Source organism: Phodopus roborovskii, unplaced genomic scaffold (genome assembly GCF_943737965.1).
Source record: "Phodopus roborovskii unplaced genomic scaffold, PHOROB, whole genome shotgun sequence".
Taxonomy (NCBI): domain Eukaryota; kingdom Metazoa; phylum Chordata; class Mammalia; order Rodentia; family Cricetidae; genus Phodopus; species Phodopus roborovskii.
Window position 1 is genome coordinate 2,321,774 of NW_026126541.1, and position 23,939 is coordinate 2,345,712.

The 23,939-nt window shown below is 54.9% G+C and overlaps 1 protein-coding gene across 1 annotated transcript in view; it reads left to right on the forward strand.

The window, feature by feature from the left end:
* The first annotated feature begins 2,589 nt into the window (after window positions 1–2,589).
* Window positions 2,590–23,939, forward strand: part of Hspa12a (heat shock protein family A (Hsp70) member 12A) — a 56,801-nt gene continuing 35,451 nt past the window's right edge. The window contains exon 1 of the mRNA XM_051199785.1: window positions 2,590–2,738. Coding sequence (XP_051055742.1) covers window positions 2,696–2,738 — 43 coding nt within the window. The 5' untranslated portion in view covers window positions 2,590–2,695. The remainder of the gene's footprint in view (window positions 2,739–23,939) is intronic.

The window sequence follows — 23,939 nt, forward strand, 5'->3', positions numbered from 1 at the left end:
CCATCACGGCAAGCTGTGGGTGGCAGCAGGGGATTGTGGACCTGGCAGATGCCCGTGTGTGGCTGATCAAGAAAAGAATAAAATACTGCGGAAAACTGAAGCCGTCTGTAATGGGCCTTTCTTGGGAGAGAGCTCAGATGGAAATGGCTGGTGCTTGCTAGTGGGCTGGAGAGATGGTTCAGTGACTAAGAACATGCCCTACCCCCCCCAAAGGACCCAGGTTCAATCTCCAGCACCCATGTCGGGCAGCCCACAACTGCCTATAACCCCAGCTCCAGGGGAATCTGGCATCCCTGGCCTTTACAGACGCCTGCACTTACGTTCACACACAGATACACAGGCATGCACGTAATTAAAGCACTGAATGTTGCACTAAGGAATTAGAGTTTGGCTGGGAGCAGTGACATACACCTGTCCTGAAATACCAGCACTTGTAGCCTAAGTGCGAGGATAGAAAATCTAAGGCCAGCCTCTGTCTCAATAGAGCCACACACACATTCGGCGCTTTTTCTTAGGGAACGAGGAAGTGCAGCATGCCCACTAGCTCCCATCATGCCTTCCGTACCCAGGTCCAGGCACATGTCTCCAGGACACGGACAGACACGGACCACAGTGTCGGTGTTTAGTCCTGACGCTTCACATCACGGCCCATCCTAGCTACTTCCGCTCAGTTGAGAGCTGTGAACAGAACCAGAAGGTAGGACAGCGAGTTGTTCTGGGGGCCCACAGGGAAGTGACTTTTGCATGTTTCCGGCCTGCCTGTCTGTCCCAGTCAGTCTATCTGGTGAGCCACCCCAGCCTGAACCCATGACCATGTGGTGTCAGGAGTGGGATTCGAACCCACACCTCCTGTACCTACGGGTGGATGAAGGGCAAAGGCCAACCCTTCCCATCTCTATCCTAAGATCAAGAGCATGCCTCTGGCTGTTGCCCTGAGCAACTGCCACCAACCTCTGCTTTCGGGAGCCTCCAGCTCCTTGCTGGGGACACATCTCCTGGTTGGATCGGCCTCTGGGATAGTGGGCTTCTGTCACTTGATTGGGAAAATTTTCTCTCCGTAGAAACATGTGACTTCTGGGAGTGGCTTCCAGGCACCACCGATACCCTGCACAACCGGCCTGGCATCTTGTAGTTCATGCTCCTTAAACGGTTCTACCCTGGGTTCCAGTGGAGGCACGGCCTCATCTAATCCTTTTTAGTCTTGAGAATCTATGTCTCAGAGGGCAGTGAGGCTCAGGGAGGCTACACGGTCTGAGCATGGGTTCACACACAGCCCGGGATTGGATTCTGCTTTTGAGATGTTCTGATGCAGGCAGAAGGCAGTTTGTGAACACGAGGGTGAGTTGCGTCCTCAGCCCTGGTTCTTCTTTCTCATTTATCATTCTCGCATCCCTCACTTCCTGGGTACCGTCCACAGGGAGGCTGCCTGCAGAGGCATCCCCCCCCCCCCGGTACCTGGGGGGGGGGGAGATGTTGCTGGTCCCGGTCTCAGTAAGTGAGGGCTACATAGGTAGTGCTCACCACCAAGCACCCCAGCCAGACATTCACTTGCTGCGTGTGATACTGAAATCATAATTTAAACCTGCCATGCCAGGGTTTCTCACACGTAGAAACTGACAGCTATGAGTTACCGACGTGGGTGTGTCAGCACTTAATGTCAAACCCCTCTCCCCCCACCCCTGGGGGCAGAACGAATGACTATGGTAATTAGATCCTTACCAGTGCTCTCTTAGTCCGGGGTACTGAGGACCCAGGATCTCCCTGGCCAGACCTTACCAGGTGCCAAAGGCTCTGTGTGTGTGTGTGTGTGTGTGTGAGTGTGTGTGAGTGTGTGTGTGTGTGTGTGAGAGAGAGAGAGAGAAGGTGGGGAGAGAGAGACAGAGACAGAGAGACAGAGACAGAGAGAGAGCGAGCGCCCAGAGGGCAGAGACCGGTGAATCACTCAACCATGGAAGTCTTGAATTATTAATGTCGTGTTCTCAGACTTCTAATGGGGCCAGGGATGCATCCCATATATGGGAGGTCAGCAGTCTCCCTAGAGTACCTCTCCGGGGTCGGCAGTTGCTTTGGAGTCCTGCAGACAGCCTGGAGGCAACAGCCTGGAGTCGAAAGCCAGCCGGGTGGCTGTGCTGGGGCTCGGCCCTGCACAGGTCCCGGAAGTGTGGCCTGGTTTCTGGCCTCTCCACGGTCTCCACGGCTGGCTTGCCTTGGCCTGCACCCGTGGGACCTAGGGACAGAGGGCACAGATGCGGACTGGAGCAGGCATCCTTGCCAGGGGAGCGCTTGGGTGTGTGGCCCTGCCACGCCGCACCCTCCAAAGAGCGGGAATTCCGGGGCTTGAAACCCCAGGTGCGCGCTCCTGTGTCCACCCTGCTGGACCAGCTGCGGGGACCCGGTTCGCCTCTAACCCTCCACCGCCCACGCTGAGTCCCCGTGCGTGCGCTACTGACAGGACGGGGCGTGTCCTGTGCTGGGCGGTGCCCAGCGGGCTGAGAGCTGGGGGAGGAGCCTTCTGCAGCCTTCCCCGGGGTCCTCGGCTCCGCGGGGCGGGCCAGGGAGGAGCGCGGGGGAGGAGCCCGGGCTGCGGCGGCGGCGTCAGAGCGGTGCTCCCGCTGTCCGTCCACAGGCTCAGACCCTGCTCGAGAGCCGAAGACTCACACCGCAGGCTCCTCTCCTGGGCTGGGGCTGCAGGACCATGGCGGACAAGGAAGCGGGCGGCGGCGACACCGGGCCGCGAGGTGAGCGCGGGGGCCAGGGACCCGTGGCTGCCGCTGGGGCTGCGGTGGGGCTGGGAAGGAGGATGCACGCTCCGTACCGCACTCCGAAGCCCAGCCGAGGGCGGTTAGAAAAGTGAGCGCCCCGGTTCCATCTTGCCGTCCCCAGCCGGATCAGAGAGCGCCTGGGCGCGACACCCGGCCCACCACCGGGTGGGAGGCCGCGCTCCAGTCACGTGCTCGTGGGCCAGGGTGCGGGACGCTGCACCCAGGGCTAAATCCCCGGCCGGGGCACCCTGGTTGTTATCACCTCGGCCAGCTCCTTGGCCAGGGCCGGGTACCAGTCCCAAGAGAACCGCCCCTCCTGTCCATCGCCTGCGCGCTGCGTTGGGGATGCCGATGCGTGCTGACCTGGGTAGATGAGATGGCTGGCCGCCAGGTGGCCCTGCCTGGGTTCATTTCTGTGACTCAGTGAGGCAGCAGTGCGAGCCCTGGCGAAGTCTGATTCTTATCTATCCCCTCTCTCCACCCCACCCCACCCTACCCCACCCCACCGGACCCAGGAGTCAGGAGTGGCAGCCGCGGCTGCAGGCCAAAGGGTGCCCCTCCGCTCTCCCCTCCCTGGGATTCTCGGGGTCTGGGTGTAGAAGCTGCAGAGGCTACGCTGCATGTGCGGTCCTTGTCAGAGGTGTGTGTGTATGTGTGGTGTGTGTGTGTGTGTGTGTGTGTGTGTGTGTGTGTGTGTGTGTGTGTGTGTGTTGGGGGTGGCCCATGCGGGGTAATGTAGCCTTGCTTCCTACATTTACGGCTCAGTGGCTCATTTGGAGCACGGTTGCAGCTCGGATGGCGAGGGAGGGAGAATCCGGGAAGAGGATGAAATGCTTTCCGAGCCAGGGCTGTGTAAATCAAGTCTTCTCCAGCACAGGGGACGGACGGGCCGGCCAGGATCCCAGTCTCCTTCCTGTGTGTCTCGAGTGGGGAAAGTTGGTCGCGGGAAGGTGCTGCCCGTGTCCCTGGCCTGCAGAGCCTTGGATGAAGCCGGTTTCCCACGAGCTCCAAGCAAGCTGCAAGGATGACATTAAAATGCCCGGACTTAAGGCGAAATCCAACCGGGAGGGGGGCGGGGGGGAGGGAAGAGCTATGCGCTCTGCGGAGACCCAAAGCGGGGGAAACTGAGGCCAGTCGCGGCGCAGCTGGCGTTGGCAATCGCGTTCTCTGTCCTGGTGTGGGTTGGCTATAGCCCCCTCTTGTGCTGCTCTCCTAGCCACACCTGCCCCCCTCCCCAGCCCATTGTTCCTGCGGATCTGGGAGGTGCCTCCCCAGCCAGCAGCCACTGCAGTGGTTGAGGAGTGCAGGCTGGGGGTTGGGAGCCCACGGAGGGAAGCACAACCCAAGCCCAGGCAGTGGCACTGAATGAATGTGCGTCCGTGTCCTGACCTTCCCTAAGTCTGCACACACAGACCATGGCCCGGCAGTTGTCTTTGTCTGAGCATCACTCAGCAATTGGATTGACTCATTTTCCTTCCCCACCTTTTTTTTTTTTTAACTTCAAATTGCGGGGTGGGGTGGGAATCTCACACTTAGGATGCTGATGAGAGGCGACACAATTGCTTTAAGCTAGAGAGTAAGTGATCCAGTTCCGTGTCTCTCACACTGAGATAACGAATGAGTGGGAGGTTATATCAACCACAAGCCTGGGTATAAGATCTGTCATCAGAATTGGAGGCCGGGATGTGCGCCCACACACCACACACCACACACACACACACACACACACACACACACACACACACACACCACACACCATACAAACAGACACACACACACCACACACCATACAAACAGACACACACACACCACACACACCACACACCATACATACACACCATACACACACCATACACACAGACACACACAAAAACACACACACCATACACACACACACCACATACACCACACACACAGACACACACAAACACACACACACCATACACACACACACCACACACATACACCATACATACCACACATACCACACACACACACACACACATACCACACACGCGTGCCTGGGACAGGTCCACACTCATGACATGTCACTGCTTACCTGGGTTTATTGTGTGGGGGGGTGAGTTTTAGAGTCTGTTAAGTTCAAGGCACCCTAGTTCAGGGACACGTGGGGCCCAGCCACCTGAAGGGCTAGTGTTCCTGGCAACTCACTGTGCTTTTCTGAGCTACCACCCCTTTATCTGCGGCTGAAGATAGAGGCAGAGTCCCATCTGCTTGTAAGGCTTTGGTCATTGCGTGTTCTCTGCTGGGTGATGAATATGCTTTTATTTTTCAAGTCCCATGATAAATGTGTCACCCAGGTGAGAAATTTAAGCATCAGTTAAACAACCTGCCCAAGGTCACAGATCTAGGAAGCCTTTGCTTAGGACTCAGGCCATCCGATTCTACCCGCCCGGGCCTCCTTGGTGTTACCAGTGGTCACTGCTCTGTCAGGGATGGCGAAATAGTTGTGTTTGGAGGGGCTGTTTCAAGGGTGCTCTGAATGCAAAGGGATGAAAAGATTGGTGGACCCCACAGGCCCTGGCCCACTGGGACTGTGAACCATTTGTCCCTCATGTGGGGGAGGGGGTGGGTGGGGTCGGGATGAAATAAGAGGACCAGAACGTCGTAGAGGGTGGGTGTCAGTAGAGTAGGTGACCCCTAAAAGTCAGCCTGACTGTGTTTGCAAAGTAGACTATCAATCAGTTAATCCGCAGGTCTGAAGGGTCGCCTTTGGCCACTTAGGCAGCATGCGCTGAGATGGCCTTCAGTTCTGTCCCTCCCGGTGGTGACCCGAGTGACTGTGTCGGAGGCCCTCGGAGGAGATGTGTGGGTGGGCGGTTCAAGTGGGGGTGGTGGTGTGCGGGTCCTTTGGTGTCCAAGTCAGGGCTGGCGCAGGACAGTGGAACCCTAGGTCTTTTCTACAGGAGCGGGTGGAGGGAGCCGAACCCTGGGATTTGGAGACGGGATTTCCACCGCCCCAGGGGGTAATCTTAACAGAAATAAGCATAGACATTTGTCGAGGGCCCGGTGAGGACAGAGTCATCTCATGTAGGCGCTAAATGGACAGCTAACTCAAGGAGGGGGGCCCACGTGACCCATATTTCGCCATTCTACTGCAGGTGTCAGGGTTACTGTGGGAAAGGGGAAGGGGATGGGTGAGGCCCAGAGCCTCTCAGGGCCAGCAGGGACTCAGAGAGAGATAACACAGCCTCTCCGAGGCCACGCCCGCCCAGTGTGCCATTGGTCCTCAGAGTGTGGCTGAGTGATTGGACATAGAATTAATAGAGGCCTTCCCCTGCCTCTTATAAGGAACCAAGCAAAAATCAGCGGGGTGTTCTGGGCCCACTTAAGTGTCAACACCGTGTCTGGAGCTGTCCCCTGCGCGGTGGCCACCGCCCCTCATCTCTCAATGTCTTGTGTTTACTAAAGCCCCGTGATCCCTTTATCTCCTAACATGCAAAGTTCTCCCTTGTGACACACCTCTCTTGACCCATAAAACTCTTACTCATCCTTCAAAACCTCCTCCTCAGGAAACCGCGGATGTCCCACGTGCTGGCGAAATCCACCCGTCAAACCGCGTGCGCTTCAGTGTTGATGATTCTGGTTGGCGCATCTTTGGGGCATGCACCGTGTGTCAGTTGTAGACGCCTCCATCCTGTTTGCCCTCCAACAACCCCCTGAAGTTGGTGTTATTATTACCTCATTTTGCCAGTGAGGCAATTGAGGGCTTCGGGAGGTTGGTCGCTTGCCCAGACAGTGGACGCTGGGGTCAGCTCTGGATCAGTCCTGGAGCCCAGTAGCAGCTTGTGACCTTTCTCTTACCGCCTTTCTCTCAACAAAGGCAGGCACCTTATCTTCAGTTTCCTTCGTTCTCAGTAAGGACATTGAGCAGGTCCCCTGTAAGCACCCGCCTGTGTGTTGAGGGACTCTGTCAGCAAGATGCGCAGAACCACAACAGTGGGGAATGGTGTCCATAGCCTGCCCACTCCAGGGCGGCACTTACTTCTGGGAACACATGCTCAGAAGTGGGTTAAGCTGGAGGGGAGAGGCAGGCGGGGGCTCGGGGGCGTCTCTGAAGAGATGGGGCTTTGATTCCAACTAGGCATTGAGTGAGGACTCAATCTTGAGTCCTGCGGGGGCGAAGTGCTCTCTCATCATATAAATAGGCCTCTTTGGTTAGGGAGAAAGCGTTCTCTATGACCGCTGTGCATAATTAGATGGCAAGGAGAAATCAGGGCCTTTCAATGAACAAGCAGCTTGTGGCAGGGACAGCACCTGCCCCCCCTCACCCCCCACAGGCACAATTGGCATTCCATCTAGAGAGTAGGGGATAGAGGAGGCCCCCAGGGAGGAGCCACCAGGCCCAACGGGGTCTCTGGCCCTCAGAGGAGGGCCCTGCAGACCATCCCTTCTTTCCGGCTCGTGCTTGATGCCTGTTCCCCACCCCACTCCCCCAGATGTTCAGCTATACTGGTGGTGGTTTGGAAGAACTAAAGGGCCTTGGAATGCAGAGACCAGCTAGACTTTGCTTCCTGGGTTTGTGATAGCAAGACATGGTGATAGCCTGGGTCTGAGATAAGGGATGGGCAGGAAATGGCATCGTCACTTACGGAGCGAATTCTTTGCTGCCTGTGCTCATCAGGATTTCAGTTTCCTTCTGCGCCATGGTGTAGGGCAAGCTGTTCTGTTGTTTGGTCCACACCCCTTCTGATCCTTTAGAGCCAAGGTTCTGCCCCCTTTGAAGCCAGCCCCTTGGGAGTAGCATGGATATTCATTCCCTCAAGGCTCCTTCCTTCTCTATCCCTGCATCCCTGTGGGGTCAAGGACCGTGGCTGCTACAGGGTGGCCCTGGGGGCTGAAGGCAGGACTCATTCTGTGGTCCCCAGTTGCCCATCAGGCTGATTTTCCTGTTGGAGTAGTCACCTAGAGATTATGCCAAGACTGAGTCCCCTCAGAGCTGGGGCACCCAGACGCCTGCCGATGGACGGCGAGCCACTTTTGCCACCAACCACGAAGTCCCACACAACCGTGTGTGTGTGTGTGTGTGTGTGTGTGTGTGTGTGTGTGTGTGTGTGTGTGTGTGAGAGAGAGAGAGAGAGAGAGAGAGAGAGACTGGAGACCTGTGTTAGTTACACTTTCCACTGCTGTGACAAGTACCTGACAAATGGCCTAAAGGGAGGGGCTGTTCTTTTAGCCCTCATGCTTCAGAGGTCTCACTCCATGTCTTTGGCTCTCAGCTTGTGGTGAGGGAGAACCGTATAGCAGGGAGCAGAGAAGAGAAGAGAGCGAAGCCGCTCCAAGAGGAAGACGAGGAAGGGGATGGTCTTTCCAAATCATTAGTCCATAAAGGGATGAACCCGTTGCTTATCTATCGGAACCCTCAGGATCCAGTCCCCTCCCCAAAGCTGGTGAAAGCAGCCACCTCCCTCCCCTCACTACGGGAGCCCGTGGATGGAGGACATTTTGTGTTCAGACTATAAGGGATGTGTTCATGTAGCATGGGGGGGGGGCTGCGGCAGCAGGGTGGCCACTCCTGGCCGTGCGTGCTCCGTCTGAGTCAGCACGCCTCTCTGGAGCGGCAGCCCCAGGCCAATGCTTCCCCTGTGCCATTCACTTCTTCCGTTTTGAGATGTCCCCACCAGCCCTGGGTTCCTGGGCTCAAGCCTCCCGAGTAGCTGGGGCCACAGGCATCATCTTATTGGCTCTTAAATCTCTTTATTCTGCACTGGGAGGTCCCCGAGGCTCAGAGAGTTAAGTTCAGGTCCTAGGGTGGCAGCACCCCTAGGGGTGATATTAAGACAGAAGACAGCATGCCTTATCCCTGAAAACTGCGGCCTCTCCAGGCCTTCCCTTCTGACTACAGTGGTTGTTTGGACACCTCCACACGACGACAACTACGACTTCTAGCTCCTTTTAAAAGTCAACCCACTGTTTAAAATGTGCCTTTATTTTGGGAAGACTGCGTCAATTTCACAAACAGAAAAGTCTGTGTTCCCTGCCACAGGCAGCAGGCTCTCGCAGCATGAAGCATGCATGTCTAAAATCAGGCTACTGTACTTCCCATGGACGATACTGCTGCCCACGGGAGGCTTTGTGTCTAAGCCGTGCAAAGAGCCGGGAGAGTTCCAGAGTAAAGTAGGTCAAAGCACCAGATGGAGGCGTTCTCTTTGATGGATGGGTTTCTTGCTCATGACACTGGTGTTGTAACTTCTGTTCCAACCAACGGTCCCTCCAGGAAACCAGGCCTGGGAGCATGCATGTGCAAAGCCCATCACTGAAACTTAAAGCCAGCTGGAACCAGTGTGAGATGCGGCTGTGCACTGCTAGTCCTCTGCTCACCCCAGGGGCCCCTAATGGTGACCCTCTGTGAAGGTGGCCAGCTCTGAGGAGGCAGAGCAGGGAACGGAAGTATTCCAGCAAGATTATAAAGGGCAGTGAGCTCAGAGAGGCCACGCCTGGACTCCCTCTGACCAGCTTTGGGAATGTCCCTTATCCCCGCCTTAGTTTACTCATCTGTGAAATGGAAATGTTCACACTACACACTGGTTTTACTCTCTCCCATAGCCCTTGTAAGTAAGGGGTACATGCCCATAGTTATCTGCTACCGTTGTTTGTTGTCCTGGACACTGGAAGCAGGAGAGTAAGCCATCAGTGTATTTTGTCCAGGTCGCTGAGACTGGAGAAGGGCCGGCCTGAGACCTGCACAACTAGGCAGAGGTAGGAAAGGGCTGTGCAGTCTTGTGCAGCAGGCCCAGCACCTAGGAGGTCTCAGGCTCCCAGCTCCTCACTGGCTATTCTGAACAGACAGCCAGTGGGGTTCAAGGTCCCCACATCCATCCCTGGACTCTACCCAGCACGCCTAGTCTCTGACCTCAGAAGAACCTCTCCACCCTAGGCAGGCTCCACCCACAGTCCTGAGCTTCAGACCTGGGGCTTTGCAGGCTGGCCTTTCCTAAGCCAGCAGAGGAAGTCCCCTGGCACAGTTGGCTGCTCCCAGACTGGATCTTGTTCTTTAGCATGTCCGAGTGTCCAGCTTTGCCGGGATGTTCCAAACACGACTCTCTGATTACTAACAGCAGGTCCTTTCGCTTCCTAAGTGTTGGGGTTGAGAAGAGGAATCATGGGTTTGTACCCCTCATCACCCCTGGCTGCTCAGATGGGTTTGACCTCTGGATTTGATGTTGCCACTTCTGGGTGATGTGAGAGGCTATGTGTAAAGGGCTTGGCATGAGCCAGCTGTAAGAGGCCACGCAATAAGTGACAGTGGCTCTATTGCTGGTGTCACGGGGGCACTTGGTGAGGGACGCGGGTTCTGGGAACAGGACACCCTGGTTCGAATCCATTCGCATCATACCATTCCGTGCCCTGTGATCCTGGAAAGGCGCCTGTGCTCTCAAAGCCTCCATCTGCCGAATGCTGGTCATGGGGTTTGGAGAGGTCCAGAGTGTGCGTACTGCCCTTCCAGAAGACCCGAGTTTGATTCCTGGGACCCGCACGGGGCAGCTCACAACTGCCTGTAACTCCAGCTGCGGGGCATTGCTTGCAGGCAGCTGACTGCAAGTGTGTGCGTGCACAAACCCACACAGGGACACACAAGCACATTCATCAGTAATGATACAAAGCTTTTTAAAATATGGACTATAATAGTGCCTCTTTGTAGGGTTTTGTGGACACTGGATTTATTCAAGGAAAGCACATAGAACACGTCTGGTCATGACAGAGGCGCATGTTTAAGTGCAGACAGTTGCGTTGGTGGCTGATGTAATGAGTACGGTTTTTCCGCCCGCCACCGCTGGTCTTGTCCTGCTCTTGTTCCGCCGCCACGCCAGCCCCAAATAATGCACAGAGACTCTGTATTTGATACAATACTGTTGGCCCGGTTACTTGTTTCTTATCGGCTAGCTCTGCCTTTAATTATTAACCCATTTCTGCTGATCTATGTATTTTCACATGGCCTTCTCTTACTGGGGAGGCGACTGGCGTCCAGCTCTCTCCTGACTCTCCATCTTGACTCCTGCTTCCTCCTTCCTATTTCCTCCTTGTCTCCTAGTCCCTCCTATCTTCCTTTCCTATTGGCCAACAGAGCTTTATTCATTAACCAGTATGAGAAACATATATACATAATGGCATCTCCCATCAGGCTGACTGCTAGTGTTATTATGAATCAACCTCCAAAGATGTGTTCTTATAGGCAGGGGGACAACCAAAGCATCATAGAGAGGACTACAGGTGTAATGATAAAAAACAAACAGCCCCAAAGTATTTATCATTATTATTAGTAGTAGTAGTAGTACTTGTTGTTGTTGTTGTTGCTGTTGAGTCTCCCAAAGCCCAGGCTGGCCCCAAACTCACTACACAGTCTAGGTTGGTCCTAAACTCTTGACCCTGTGGCATTCACCCTTCAAATGCCGAGATCACCAGTATGTGTCAGGATACCTGGCTTATATGGTGCTAGAGATCGGACCCAAGGCCTCAGGCATGCTAGCCAAAACTCTACCAGGTGAGTTATAGTATAGTCCAACAGCCCAAATGCATTACCTTAGATTCCCGGAAGTCGGACATGAGCCCTACGGTGGGTCTCACTGTAAGGTACTGGCCTGGCTGGGTCCCGTCTGGAGCGCCCATCTGTCTCCTACATTCTCAATCCTCTGGAAGTCACCTGCATCCCTTGACACAAGACTTCTTCTTCCATCTCCCGAGTGCATCATCCCCAACTCTGCCTCCACCGTGAGGGAGGTCTCCCTAAGGGCGCCAGCATAAGGACCACCAGGGATCATTTCCTTGTCTTACTGTCCTTACTGTAGTCACCCGAAGAGTCCCTTTGGCTATAGGAAGTCACACGCTCGTAGTCTCTGGGTAGTCAAAGGCCTTGTCTCTCTGGAGAGCTGTTAGGATGTTGGAGAAAGTTCCTCCTTGGTGTCTTACCTTCGGCTGGACTCAGTCTTGGTAGGTTCCTTAGAGACACTGGCATTTTCAGGGTGGGTGAGTCTCCTTTCAGAGGCCCATGCTAAATAAAGATCTCAGTAAAGGCCTATTGACTCCCCGACAGGGAAAAACTATCAAAGTATCAGAGAACTAATGAAACATCCACAAAGACGTCTCATCGTATTAGCTCAGGCAATCTTTGAGAGGTTAAAGCAACGGCTTTTCTTTTGCTGGCCATTTTTTGTGGGCAGGTGTTGGGACAGCGAGAGATATGGGGACCAGTGCTGGCCCCGAGCCAGGCTCTTCTGTCCCAGGAGGCCAGCTTAGGCTGGTAATGGGATGGTCTCAATGCATTGAGAGGACAAGAGCCCCCCCCTCCCCCGCAAGCCTCCCCGAGCCTTGGTTGGTTAGAAGCAGAAAATCACCTCCGCTGTTTCTCCAAAGTCTAGAGCGAGTTAGAAGGGGTTTGCAATGGAGAACAAAAGCTACCTCAAGGGGAGTTGCTGCAAATAATGTGTGAGTGCTTCCTGTAACACCCTCAGCTGGGCTGAAATGCTGAAAGCCCAGCCTTTAAAACGCTTGTTTGTCACAGCAGCCTGCAGGCCTGAGCTTGGCCCACCCTTGGTGGAGGAGCTGGCCACTGCCCGAGTGTCCGTGAGGGACAGGGAGGGGATGCTGTTGGTGTCCGGGAACATCGTGCTGGCTCGTTTTGTGGTTTACACCTCGTGCTTGTGTTTGGGATAAACTTCCTTATGAGTACAGAGAAATGGATGAGGAGCTAGTAAGAGGAAGCTGAATTTGTCATGGATGTGCCTAACTTGTGTGCAAGTTCTGTCTGTCGTTAGCAGTTTCCATGTCCTTGAAGCAGAAGCCTTAGAAGACACCAACCAACGGTGCTTGCAAAGATGTTTCTTCCCTGTGAGAAAGTAGTGATGGTTTTCTGTTGATTAGACTTGTTCTCTGACAGTTTCATACACGCAGGCCCTCAGCCCTACCTTCTCTCTTCTCCCTCTTGACTGTCTTATGCCCAGTCTTCTCCCAACAGGTCCCTTTCTGCATTCACGTCCTCCTGTTTGTTTTGCTACTGATGGTCCTTGTGGCAGCATGCTTGAAACTGTCCCTTGGAGGCTGGAGGACCCACCACTTGGCAAACAGCTTGAGACAGTGATTCCCCCCTCCCCCAGAATCTATCGTTAGCCAACAGTTAAGCTGGGTAGGTGTTTAGCATGAACAAGAATGAAAATGCTCACCTGAGTATCGAGCCCCCCCCCCCCAGGCCGCTCCATCTCGGAACAGCAGCTGGAACAGTTTTAGAGTAACAGTCCCCGGTCCTCACACAAGCGTGGGCTGTTGGGGGAAGATGCTGGTAGCCGGGTTGCAAAGGTGTTGAGCAAAGCGTACAGGCTTGGCTTCCTCTGTGAACCCCGTGAGTTTTAGAGCGTGGTTTTGCAGAATGCGGTGAGGATTTCTAGGGAAATATATAATACCATATTAGAAGCGTTCATGTTCACATGGGTGGGGGGTGCCGGGAATGAATGTCCATTTAAAAATATCTTCTCTAACCGGGCTGCAGCCTCCTGCCTGCTCTCATCCATGCTTCATTTCTGGGCGTACACACCAAACTTTGGGGACTGTTTCTTCGACTCCTGGGCGTTCCCAGGCAGGATGGGTTGGGTAGTTCTGAAGCAGATGTTCAAGGAGGGTGGTGTTAGATCAGGGTCCCGCCTTTCCACGGTGCTGGCCGCATAGCACCCTTCATCTGATGGGTCGTAAGCTCTGTGGACACGGGGGAGGGGCGAACCCTGGTTCATCAGCTGCTGCTCCTGATGAACAAGCTAGCATCCTAGAAGGAGATGGGTTTTGCCAGCTCCCTTTGCTGCCAAGGAACCAGGAATAAAATTCCATCTCTGTGGCCTTCTGGTTTTAGTAGCTCTGTCCCCTGGGGTCTCCCCGGCTTGTCTGTAGTGAAGAACAGTGGTTCTTGTGCTCAGATGACACTTGGTACCGTCTAGGACACCAGACGTGGGCAGCTGAGCTCCAGGCTGACCCTGTGGCCTCCTGCTGGTGCGTCTCGTTACTCTGAAGGATAAATTCCACTGGCCACTTCCTTTCTCCTCCTTCCCTCATTGTCCACGGTGGGGACGGGGAAATGTCACAGATGTGAGGAGTCCTGGTTCCCCAAGTGAAGACAGAAGTCACCGTCAGAAAAAACAGAGCTTGTGATGAATGCCAGAGACCCGGGTCATCAAAGGCCTGGCTGCCTCTTTCCTCCCGTTCTCCAGCTGGGCAGACTGAGCTCAGATGGGGACAGAACACATAGGAATGCTCGCAGTGCTGGGGCTAAGAGCCCATTCTGCTCTGGCCACCTCTCCAGACGTTCAGCTGGAGGCACCGGGCCTCAAGGCCTTCTGCCACGTGGCCGTCCAGCCGACCAACTAGGAAGGCAGAGAAGAGGAACACAGTCAAGGGAGAGAAGCCACGTAGCCGCCGAAGGAGTAACGTGCCGGAGCATTATGGGTCAGCCACGGCCTCTTGACAATACATAGTTTAATAGAAATGGGTTAATAGTTTAAGAGAGAGCTAGCCTATGAGAAGACTGAGTCATCAGCCAGCCAGTTTATAATTAATATAAGCTTCGGTGTGTTTACGTGGGACTAAGCGGCTGTGCGAATGGACCGGACAGAAAATCCGTCTACATCTAACCTGCCCTGGCTCCCTGAATACTTCAGGGTTCTCCCCTATGTCCCTTGGATTCTCAGGCTCTTCCTGGCAACGCCGCTCAGGCTAGGCCTGGCCACGGATATCCTGAAGGCTCTGAGTCTCCCTCCTCCACAGCCAGTGAGGAGCAGGGTAGGAAACACAACTAAAGGCCCCACAAATCCCTTGCACAAAGAGCCCGAGGGCCCAAGCAGGGGACCCGCCTGTCATTCAATGGACCCCCGAGGCTTTCTGCCTGACAAGGCCTTGGGATCCCCAACCATCTGAGGCGGGATCTTCTACAAACCAGATGGATCCTATCTGACAGCATTCTCCCAGGCTGGAAATATTCTACGCTGTGGTGTAACCATGGTTACATAACTCTGTCATCTTTGTCAGAACCCATGGAGCTGAATACCTGGAGATCCTTCTTCACCTCAGGTGACTTTACACCTCGACAAACAGAAGCTCACAGGAACCACGCCTGCCCACCCCAGCAGAGAACCCCACCTGATCACCCAGCGCTATGCCACCTTCTAGCAAGTTCCCAGTGTGCTTCAAAGAGTAAAGAGGAGGAAACCTAATAGGTGCAGACAGCTGGGCTGGACGTGGCGAGTGGGGGGGGGGATTGTCCTGGAAAGCGACAGAGCTAGTTTTCAGATGACACAACAGGGTTCAGAGAGGTTGAGCAAGTCCCTCACAAGTGTGGAGGCCGGGACTCAAGCAGGACTCCTTAATGCCATGCCTGCCTCCCTCCTACGCCCACAGTAGCTGCTGAAGGCTGTGTTAGGTACACGAGGCCCAGAGTGACCAACTGACGTGCCTGAGCCAGTAAGAAGTAGCTCCCTGTCTGTCTGGCTCGGAGCTCTCCTACTCTACTGCCTGACTCTGGGTGACTCTGCTTTAATCCTTCCCACCCAGCTCCCCTGGCCAAGACCACCAGGGGCAAAGCCCAGGGAAGAAACCAGTCTCGTGTCCTGGCACCCCCAAAGATCTTGCTAAGTACGAGACAGGAAGCTCCACAGGCAAGGGCCTTTCCAGGGCATCCGTTCAGTGCTGGGAACGCACCTGGCTTCCCTGGCCAGGGTAAGCGTGGCTCTCCTGCAGCTGCTGGCTTCTCCCAGCTTTTCCCGAGGTTAAAGTGCGGGAATGGGAGGTTAAGGAAACAGTGTGCACAGGGTGTGGCCCGGGTGTGGCCCGGCTCCTCAGCACAGCCTTGTTTGCAGACGCAGCTGATTTACCTGGCCTCATTCGATGAGCATCCTGTCCCTTCCGCTGTGGTACTCTTACGGCTAGCCAGGGAGACGGCACCTTGACCTGACCTGACCTGACCTGACCGACCACTGGTTGGTGGCATGTTCACAGGCCAGGGGCCGGCACGCATCAGGAAAATACGCCCTTGGCTCTTACCCGTGTGGCATCAAACACGTAGAAACAATTCTCTCCAAGGAAGAATGAAAGGCAGTATCTACAAAAGACTGAAGACAGAATCATCCTCTGTGTGTGTGTGTGTGTGTGTGGGCGTGCGCGGCCCATGACTCGGTACTGTGTCCTGTGCTAGATGACCCAGCTGTCGGAATAGGAACCGTGTCCCTGAGCTCTAGCCGTCAAACCATTCATCCACTGACTCTCTGCTCCCAAGCAGGTGACTTTATCCTCGGTCACATATGACTTTACAGGGTCCCTGAATGTAAGCATTGCCTCCGGAAACCTGGACTCGGGACTACAGACAGCCGGACGACAAAACAGCACACGGCGGTCCTTGGAGTAACCAATATTGTCACTTTGACATGGGCACTGTGGTAGCCACACTGGCCCTGCGGATCATACGGGCTGCACACAGTGGGCCTGCAGGGAGGGAGGGAGGGAGGCCAGGTGTCAGTGAAGCACCTGGCGTGATGAGGGGTGGTGGTTTGAGGGGCGCCCCCAGCGGAAAGAAATGTAGAAGCTGTCCTGCTGTGATAACAGGACTGCTGAAGCTGGGTGGTTTGGTCATGGTTCCGAGGGCTGGAAGTTTCAACAACACAATGCGCTCCTCTGCTTTGAGTCCAGTGCTGCGTTCTCCCTGGAGCATCATGGCGTGACAGAGGGCGGCACAGGAGAATGCGTGTGTCCTCCTCCCCGTTGTGGTCAGGGAAGCCCCGAATGTCCTCACCACATCATCTAATCCTATTTGCCTCCCAAACCATTTTCAATGCCAGGGACCAGTAAGTCTGAGGGCTTTAATGCTGCTGTGTGTACTGCCAGGCCTGTTGGGGTCGTGTGGGGGCGTGGGGGAGCATGCAGGCGGCGGCGGGGGGCAGCGGGGGGGTGAGCCACAGAATTGGAAGATGCTAAGGAGAGAGAAAGACTGAAACTGATGTAATGAGACTGAGGGACGGTAGAAACTTCTAGCAGGATCCAGCTTGGCTGGTTGTGTGCACAGGTTCTCAACACTGCCTTCCTTGGGCCTTCAGTGAGCTGAACCTCAAAGTGCTGGGTGCCCGGAGCAGAGCATGCAGCACTTAGCCAGGACAGCAGCCCCGCAGTGCCGGGGAGGGGGTGGGGGTAGAGGTGTCAGAAGTCACGTGGTCCTGTGAGGCTGGTTTTTAATAGCAAAGCTGTGCATTGAATGAGGTTCAGTCAGAAAACTGAAGGTCTTGCTGAGTGGTCCAAGGAAGAGGGATGTGAATTTCTAGGAGTGAGGCCCCTGAGGGCATGCAGGGAGGGATAGGGGTGGGCTAGAGAGGTGGCTCAGCAGTTTAGAGGCTTGGTGTTGTTGCTTTGGACCCAGGTTCGATTCCCTGCACCTATAGGTGCTTACAGCACTCTGTAACTCCAGTCCCAGGGGACCTGCTGTGGTTAGCATGGCTCCAGGGACGGATCTGACCCAGGTGGTGGCAGGAGGAAGAAGAGGCAAACACAGGGACACACGGGAAAGCTGGGTTTGGGTGGACTAACTCTCTGATGGCGAAACCACAGCACCCCGGAAGCTCAACATGTTTCTTGCATACAGTTGAATAGGGAGACAGGGCTATTGCGTGTTGCTGGATGAGGTGGGGTTATATCACAGGCAGACAGACAAGGAGGCAGGTTTGTGGTACTAAGATGGATCGAGGAGTCAGGTCTGTCTAGCTAATCTCCATAGAACCGGGTTCCAGAGGGGAGCAGTCTCCAGGGTGTAAATATTGGGGTGGAGGGAGAAAGCCGTGGTGGAATTTTCTGCACACACTGTCAGCACTCACACACAGACCGGAAGAAGGCCTCGCCACTTCCCTCTGAGCCTCCCCCTGCCCTGGACACAGAGTTGTGAGGACCTTGGATTCCCACGGGCCTCGGGCAGCAACACACCTTTACTCAGGACTTCCCCCACGACCGACCCGTGGGCGTCCTCCATTCTGTATGCATGAGGTGTATGTGCAGGCATGCAGATAAAGCATTCAAATGCACGAAATGCAATAAGTGCATCTTAAAAAAAAAAAAAAAAAAAAAAAAAAAAAGATTCTTCTCTCCAGAATCCTGAGGTGAGGGCAGAGGAGGATGGAGAACAAAAACCACGCCACTTTGTAAGAAACTCTCAGTTCTGAGCGTGAGCTTGGAATAAACTGCGGAGGGAGGGAGTACAAACGCACCGCACCCCTGAAACCCAGCCGCTATGCGCTACAGTGACCACTCAGGGCAGTGTCAGGACTTTGTGTCCTACATACCTGCCCTTCCTTTACCAGCCTGCCCCTCCCCCATCCTTACGGGGTGGGGGAGGGCTCATAGCCTGTGGGGGGGCTCACTCAGTTCATCCCAAGGTCGCCCCACCTTTCCAGTTCCAGATATCCCCACACTGGGCACCTGATCTGTGGACTCAGTTCTCAAGCTGAGGACCGTGGTCCAGGGGGTAATGCTTGGGAGCCCAGGGCTCAAGCCTCTGCTCCAACTTGCTGCAAGGACTCAGCAGCCCCTAAACCTCCCTGAGTTTCTGTTTCCACACTTGGAGGATGGAGCTGAGAAAGGTGGCCTGTCCCCAAGTGTCACTGGGGAGATTTGCTGGGAGAATTGGTCCTGGGGCTTGGAAGTCAGACAGTTTTACTGGGAGCTGGCAGAGCCGAGGATCCTGGGGCAGGAACGTGGACATGTAAAACACGGGCAAGACTAGCAGTTGGGATCTTCAGGCTCTGGGCAGCAGGGCATCCAGCCAGGCAGGAGGCAGCACTCTGTCCACAACCCCCAACTGACGTCTCCAGGACAGGGTCTGGGAACGAAGCAGGCAGTGTCGGTTCCTATGGACGCAGCGTCCCTGTCCTCTGTACAAAGAGTGATCAAAGGAAGGAAAGAGGAAACAGCTGGGAGCCCCACCCAGACCCACCCTCAGCTGCCCCTGAAGCTGCAGGTTAGCATCCAGAGTCCAATGTCACAAGGTGGGGGCGTGTCCTCCTCCACGGACCAGGACACTGAGACTTGGAGGGTAACTGTTTGTGGGCTGGTGAATTCTGTGAGCCACTGTGGGATGGTGAGGTCTGTGAGTCACTGTGGGATGGTGAGGTCTGTGGACCTCTGTGGGATGGTGAATTCTGTGGACTCTGTGGGATGGCGAGGTCTGTGGACCATTGTGGGATGGTGAATTCTGTGGACCTCTGTGGGATGGTAAAGTCTGTGAGTCACTGTGGGATGGTGAATTCTGTGGACCTTTGTGGGATGGTGAAGTCTGTGGACCACTGTGGGATGGTGAAGTCTGTGGACCACTGTGGGATGGTGAATTCTGTGGACCTCTGTGGGATGGTGAAGTCTGTGGACCTCTGTGGGATGGTGAGGTCTGTGGACCACTGTGGGATGGTGAGGTCTGTGGACCACTGTGGGATGGTGAAGTCTGTGGACCTCTGTGTGATGGTGAGGTCTGTGGACCACTGTGGGATGGTGAGGTCTGTGGACCATGTGGGATGGTGAGGTCTGTGAACCATGTGGGATGGTGAGGTCTGTGGACCACTGTGGGATGGTGAGGGCCTGCATCTCTGTCCTGGACACTTTCTGTGACATTCCCTGGTAACACTGACATAAACCATGAGGAACCGCTCTTAAGACCCAATGGATCCCTCAGCCCAAATATGTGGGGAGTGGGAAGGGCTAGACTCTCTCTCTACCAGCCAAACAAGGAATATTTGACAAATGGCAGCCCTTGGTTTCTCTAGCTAGGGTTTGGGGTTGGCCATTTGAACCTCAATGTGTATGGCTCATGCTAGACTATTTGTCCCTGGGTGTATGACCATGGCTCAGGATATCCGACACCTGGGAAGACGGTGTCTCCTTGGCATTGTGTTGGTGGTGCCAAGTGAGGAGAGGAGTATGGGCGTGCGGCAGGCAGGACCCAACTTCTTCTGAAGATCTGGGGTCCCTTATCCTGGGGACAGTATCGTTTCCTACTGACTGACCGGTTCCCCATGGGTACCCCAGAGTGCTCTCCCAGGGTGAGGCCGTGAAGCCACACAGGGTGAAAATCTGGGAGTGTGGGGGGCAAGGATGGCTTCTCCGTTCTCTTGATAGAGTTTTAGATTCATTGCCTGGCGGGTTGGGGAAGGCTGGCTCCTCCATTCTCTCAAGGAAGTTTAAATCCACTGCCTATGAGAGTGTTCATGGGGAATCTGGATTTCCCAGTCTTCTGCTGGGAGGAGCCAGGGCTGCGTGGCCTCAGTGGTCAGAGCTCTCCAGTCTGCGGTTTCCGTCACTCCTACTGTGTGTCCAGTCTGCTCTCATCATCTTCTTTCATCTCGCCAATCTGCTTAAGGCAGAGCAAGGATGAAGTTGTGGTACCTACGTCCCAGCAAAGGTAGTGAGCACATCATAAGCACCTCCTCTCTCCTTTGTATCATGGTTTAATAAGGACCAGGAGAAACAAATAGGCCGAATAGATATTTATTCAGAGAGAAATAACTTACAATGGAGACAGATGAACACTAGCAGGTTCCTGATCCCAAGGATGCCTCGGGATGCTTTCCTGTTCCCATGCTGCAAGCAAGAGAGCGCTCCTGGGACCCCCTTCCCCAGACCTAGCTCCCCCAGGTCACAACTGCCCCTGTCCCCACCCCCAATGGGCGTGGTCAGTGCCACAGGTACAGACAAAGTGAATATCTCACTTTGGGTCACCTACCTGGATTTTGCAGCAGGGACCTGGATTCAAGGGGGCTTTTCCTCTTCCAGCTGCAAGGGAGGTCTTATCAACTTTGTTGTGTCTGAGTTTCCATTAGCCATGAGCTAGAGTGAGTGTGAAGGTTCAGTAAAAGGATGTGGGCAAAGGGGATGGGGCCTCTGCAGCCAACCTAGGAGCCCTTAATGTTTGCTCTTTATTATCACTGACATGACTTACGCACCGATAGACATAGAGGTGGCAAGTACATACCTCATGGGCCTTTGGTATGCGTATATGCAGAGTACTGGACCCCTGAACATGTCTGCTCTGGTCTCTTTGTATCCTCCCCCCCCCCAGTCATCAGCTTGATGGCATTAGAAGTAAGGTCTTTGGGAGGTGATTAACTTCATCAACGGGGTCTGTGTCCTCCTAAAGGATGCCCCAAGAGCTGCTCTGGGACTTCCACCTGAACCCGTCACAGCCAGATGGTCCCAGACACATCCCCGGAAAGCAGACTCTGCCTCTGCAGCCATTGGAATTGCCTGGGGTTCACCTCTGGCTGCTCAGCCTCCATGCTGAGCAACGATTTCCGTTGTTTGTAAACGACACCCACCTTGCTACCGCCTTCCTGTCCAAACGGACTAAGCCAGCATCACCCAGGAACATATTTTGACTCTTACCTGGCGGCGTGGCAGGAGGGGCCTTGAAGTTGTGCTTAGGAGAAGGGGAGGCAGCTTCCTGGACTTCTTGGGAGTGTGGTCCCGAGGGTCCTCGTAAGTGAGGGGAGACAAGCATTTGAAGCTGCACTGCCCGCGGAGTGGGGGGCAGGACTGAGCGGATGATGTCCTTGGGAGTCTGGAAAAGGGCACGGGATGGATCCTTCCCTGGCTCTCCCGAAGGAACCGGCCCTGCCCTCTTACACCTTGAATGTGGCCATCAGCCCCATTTCAGATGCCTGACCTCCAGAACTGTAACAGAATGAAGGCATTTTGTGTTAAGACACTAAATGCTAATAACTGGTTTCCATAGCAACAAGAAGAAGCATGTTTTAAGCACCATATCAGGCAAAATAGAGGATGATTGTTTGTTTGTTTTTTTTTTAAACAGTCCAGGCTGGCCTTGGACTTGCTATATACCCAGGGATGACCTTGAATTCCTCATCCCCCTGTCTCTGCCTCTTAAATGTTGTTACTAAGAGCATGTGCCAACATGCCCAGTTTCTTCAGTGCCGCTCATGGAACCCCGGGCTGCATACACAGGCATGCTAGACCAGCATTCTGTAACTGGGCTAGGCCACCAGCTCACAAAGTCCCCCATGCCCCTTCTCAGAGCCTGTGTGCTCCCTGTCCAGGGCCTCTTCCTCTGCAGTGACCTGGAGGCTTGCTTCCCTGTTGCAGGGGGGGGGGTGTCTTTCCTTACCCTTACTGTCGCGTGTAGCTCTGTCTGCATGAGTAAAACCGTGCTTCGCTTACCCATTCCAAGGACGGACAAATCCTACTGTGGTCACTCTGGAATGGCTCTCGTGTCAGACGCAAACCTTCACGTCTGTCTCACAGGTAAAGGCCTGAGCATGGAGGGTTGGCATATGTTCAGCTATGCAGGGATTTCAGCACTTGAGCAGGAGACTCGTGGCTGGCTGGGGGCACTGGGTATCAGTGTCGGCTCCCCGCTTGCCTGTGGCAACTTCTGGGAGCACACCTGGCATGGGATGGGTGCCTTGTGTGGACCAGAACAGAAGGTTTCAAAACCGGTTTGGAAGCCCCCCCCCCCACATTGTGGCCCGGTGGCAGGTGGCTGGCTTCCATGTTTGGGAGCTGAACTCCATCCCATGTGGCACTGGCTCTTTCTTATGGGTCTAGGGACTGTTGCTAGCTCTGTTTGTGGCATAGAATCTGAGGCCTGGGGCAAAGCCCTGCCTGTGGCAGGACTGTTGAAGGACGAAGTAGATATCCCTGGAGTTGAGCTAGCTCTGAGTTCTCAGGCCCATCCCCCACCCGGGGGGGGGGAGTGGGGAGTAGCGGCTCTGGCTGGTTCTGTTTTGGAGATGAGCGTCCCAGGGATCAGCTCCTCCCACAGGAAGGGAAGCTGGCCCTTCTCCTGCAGACAGCGCAGGAGACAGACTGGGGGACAGCAGATGGCTTCCCCCATGGCAGAGAACATAGCCCAGCTGATGGAGAGGGTTGTTTGAGGGGCAGTGATGACCAGGGGAAGTAGTGAGGGCCTAATTAAGGCAACCGATGGGTCAAATAGTGGAATCATATGCAAAGGGCAATAGAGGGGGCTACAGAGCGTCCTTCAGGAGGTATGATGACATTCACGGTTAAGATGGAGTCCAAGGGGAGCAGCCTGGAGGCAGACACCAGCCAGGTGGGTGAGGGGCGCTCTGGGAAGCCCTTCACACTTTGCCTCTCTCACGATGTCCCCTCTGCCGTGGCCCCCTCTGCGGCTCGCTTGCTCATCACAGTTCCTCTTCCAGCCGGGATCCATCCCGTTTCTAGGGCTGCCTTCCCACCGCCCCCTGCAGTCTGTCCTCACCCCTGCAGCATCCCTTTACCCAGCCTCTCATGAAGAGCTCAGAAGTCTGTGACTTTCTGGCATTGATCGGAAGTCCTTGGCGTTTCTCGCTGCGGCGTTGATCTGAAGTCACTCGCTCGGTTGGGAGGCACACAGTCAGCTCCTCTTGGCTGACAGCAGCCTGGCAGGGTGGGCAGAGGAGGGGCCGGGGAAGAACACCCTTGTTAAGGCCCTGGTTTGCTCTGCTGATTTCCTTTGCAGCCAGTGCCGGAAGCAATTGCAGAGTGGCCAGTTGCTTAGCTCCCCAGCAGCATGTGTGTGGCTTCTGGAACCTTCTTGTTCACTAACCCAGAATGTTGTCAGCATTACGGCCATGGCCATTTCAGGACCCTCTCAGGACTGACTACAGGGAAAGTAAAGGCTTGTGTGAGTGTCCCTGGGTCCAGCCCATTTCCTCATCTTAGGGTCAAGAAGGGACTCAGACATTCCAGGCTCAGTGGGGTGTGCCTGCAGGCTGGTCATTCTGGGAGGGTACAGAGCATTCCATTCTGCAGAGGAGATGGTGCCCATTAATTGAGACCCAGACAGGCTGCTAAAGATAACACTGAGGTCAGAGAGGCAGCCCTTGCAGGCCACCAATGACCGAGTAAAGCCAGAGTGCTGTGTCTTTGGAGGAATAGGCCTGTGGGACAGGAAAGGAATGAAGGGGACAAATGGACCCCCGTGGGCACCCAAGATCTCCTCCTAAGCCCAGATGGGGCCATCGGCCATCCGTGCATCTCGATCACAGTACAGGCTCCTTCCCTGGGCCCAAGCATTGCTGAGTGGGTGTGGGGCTGGAACAAAGTGTCCCGGAAGGCCACATGATCTGAAGCCCTCTCTTGTACATACAACACACACGGGGGGGGGGGGGGCGGTGTGCAGGTGTGCGACCGCCCAGGCTGTCT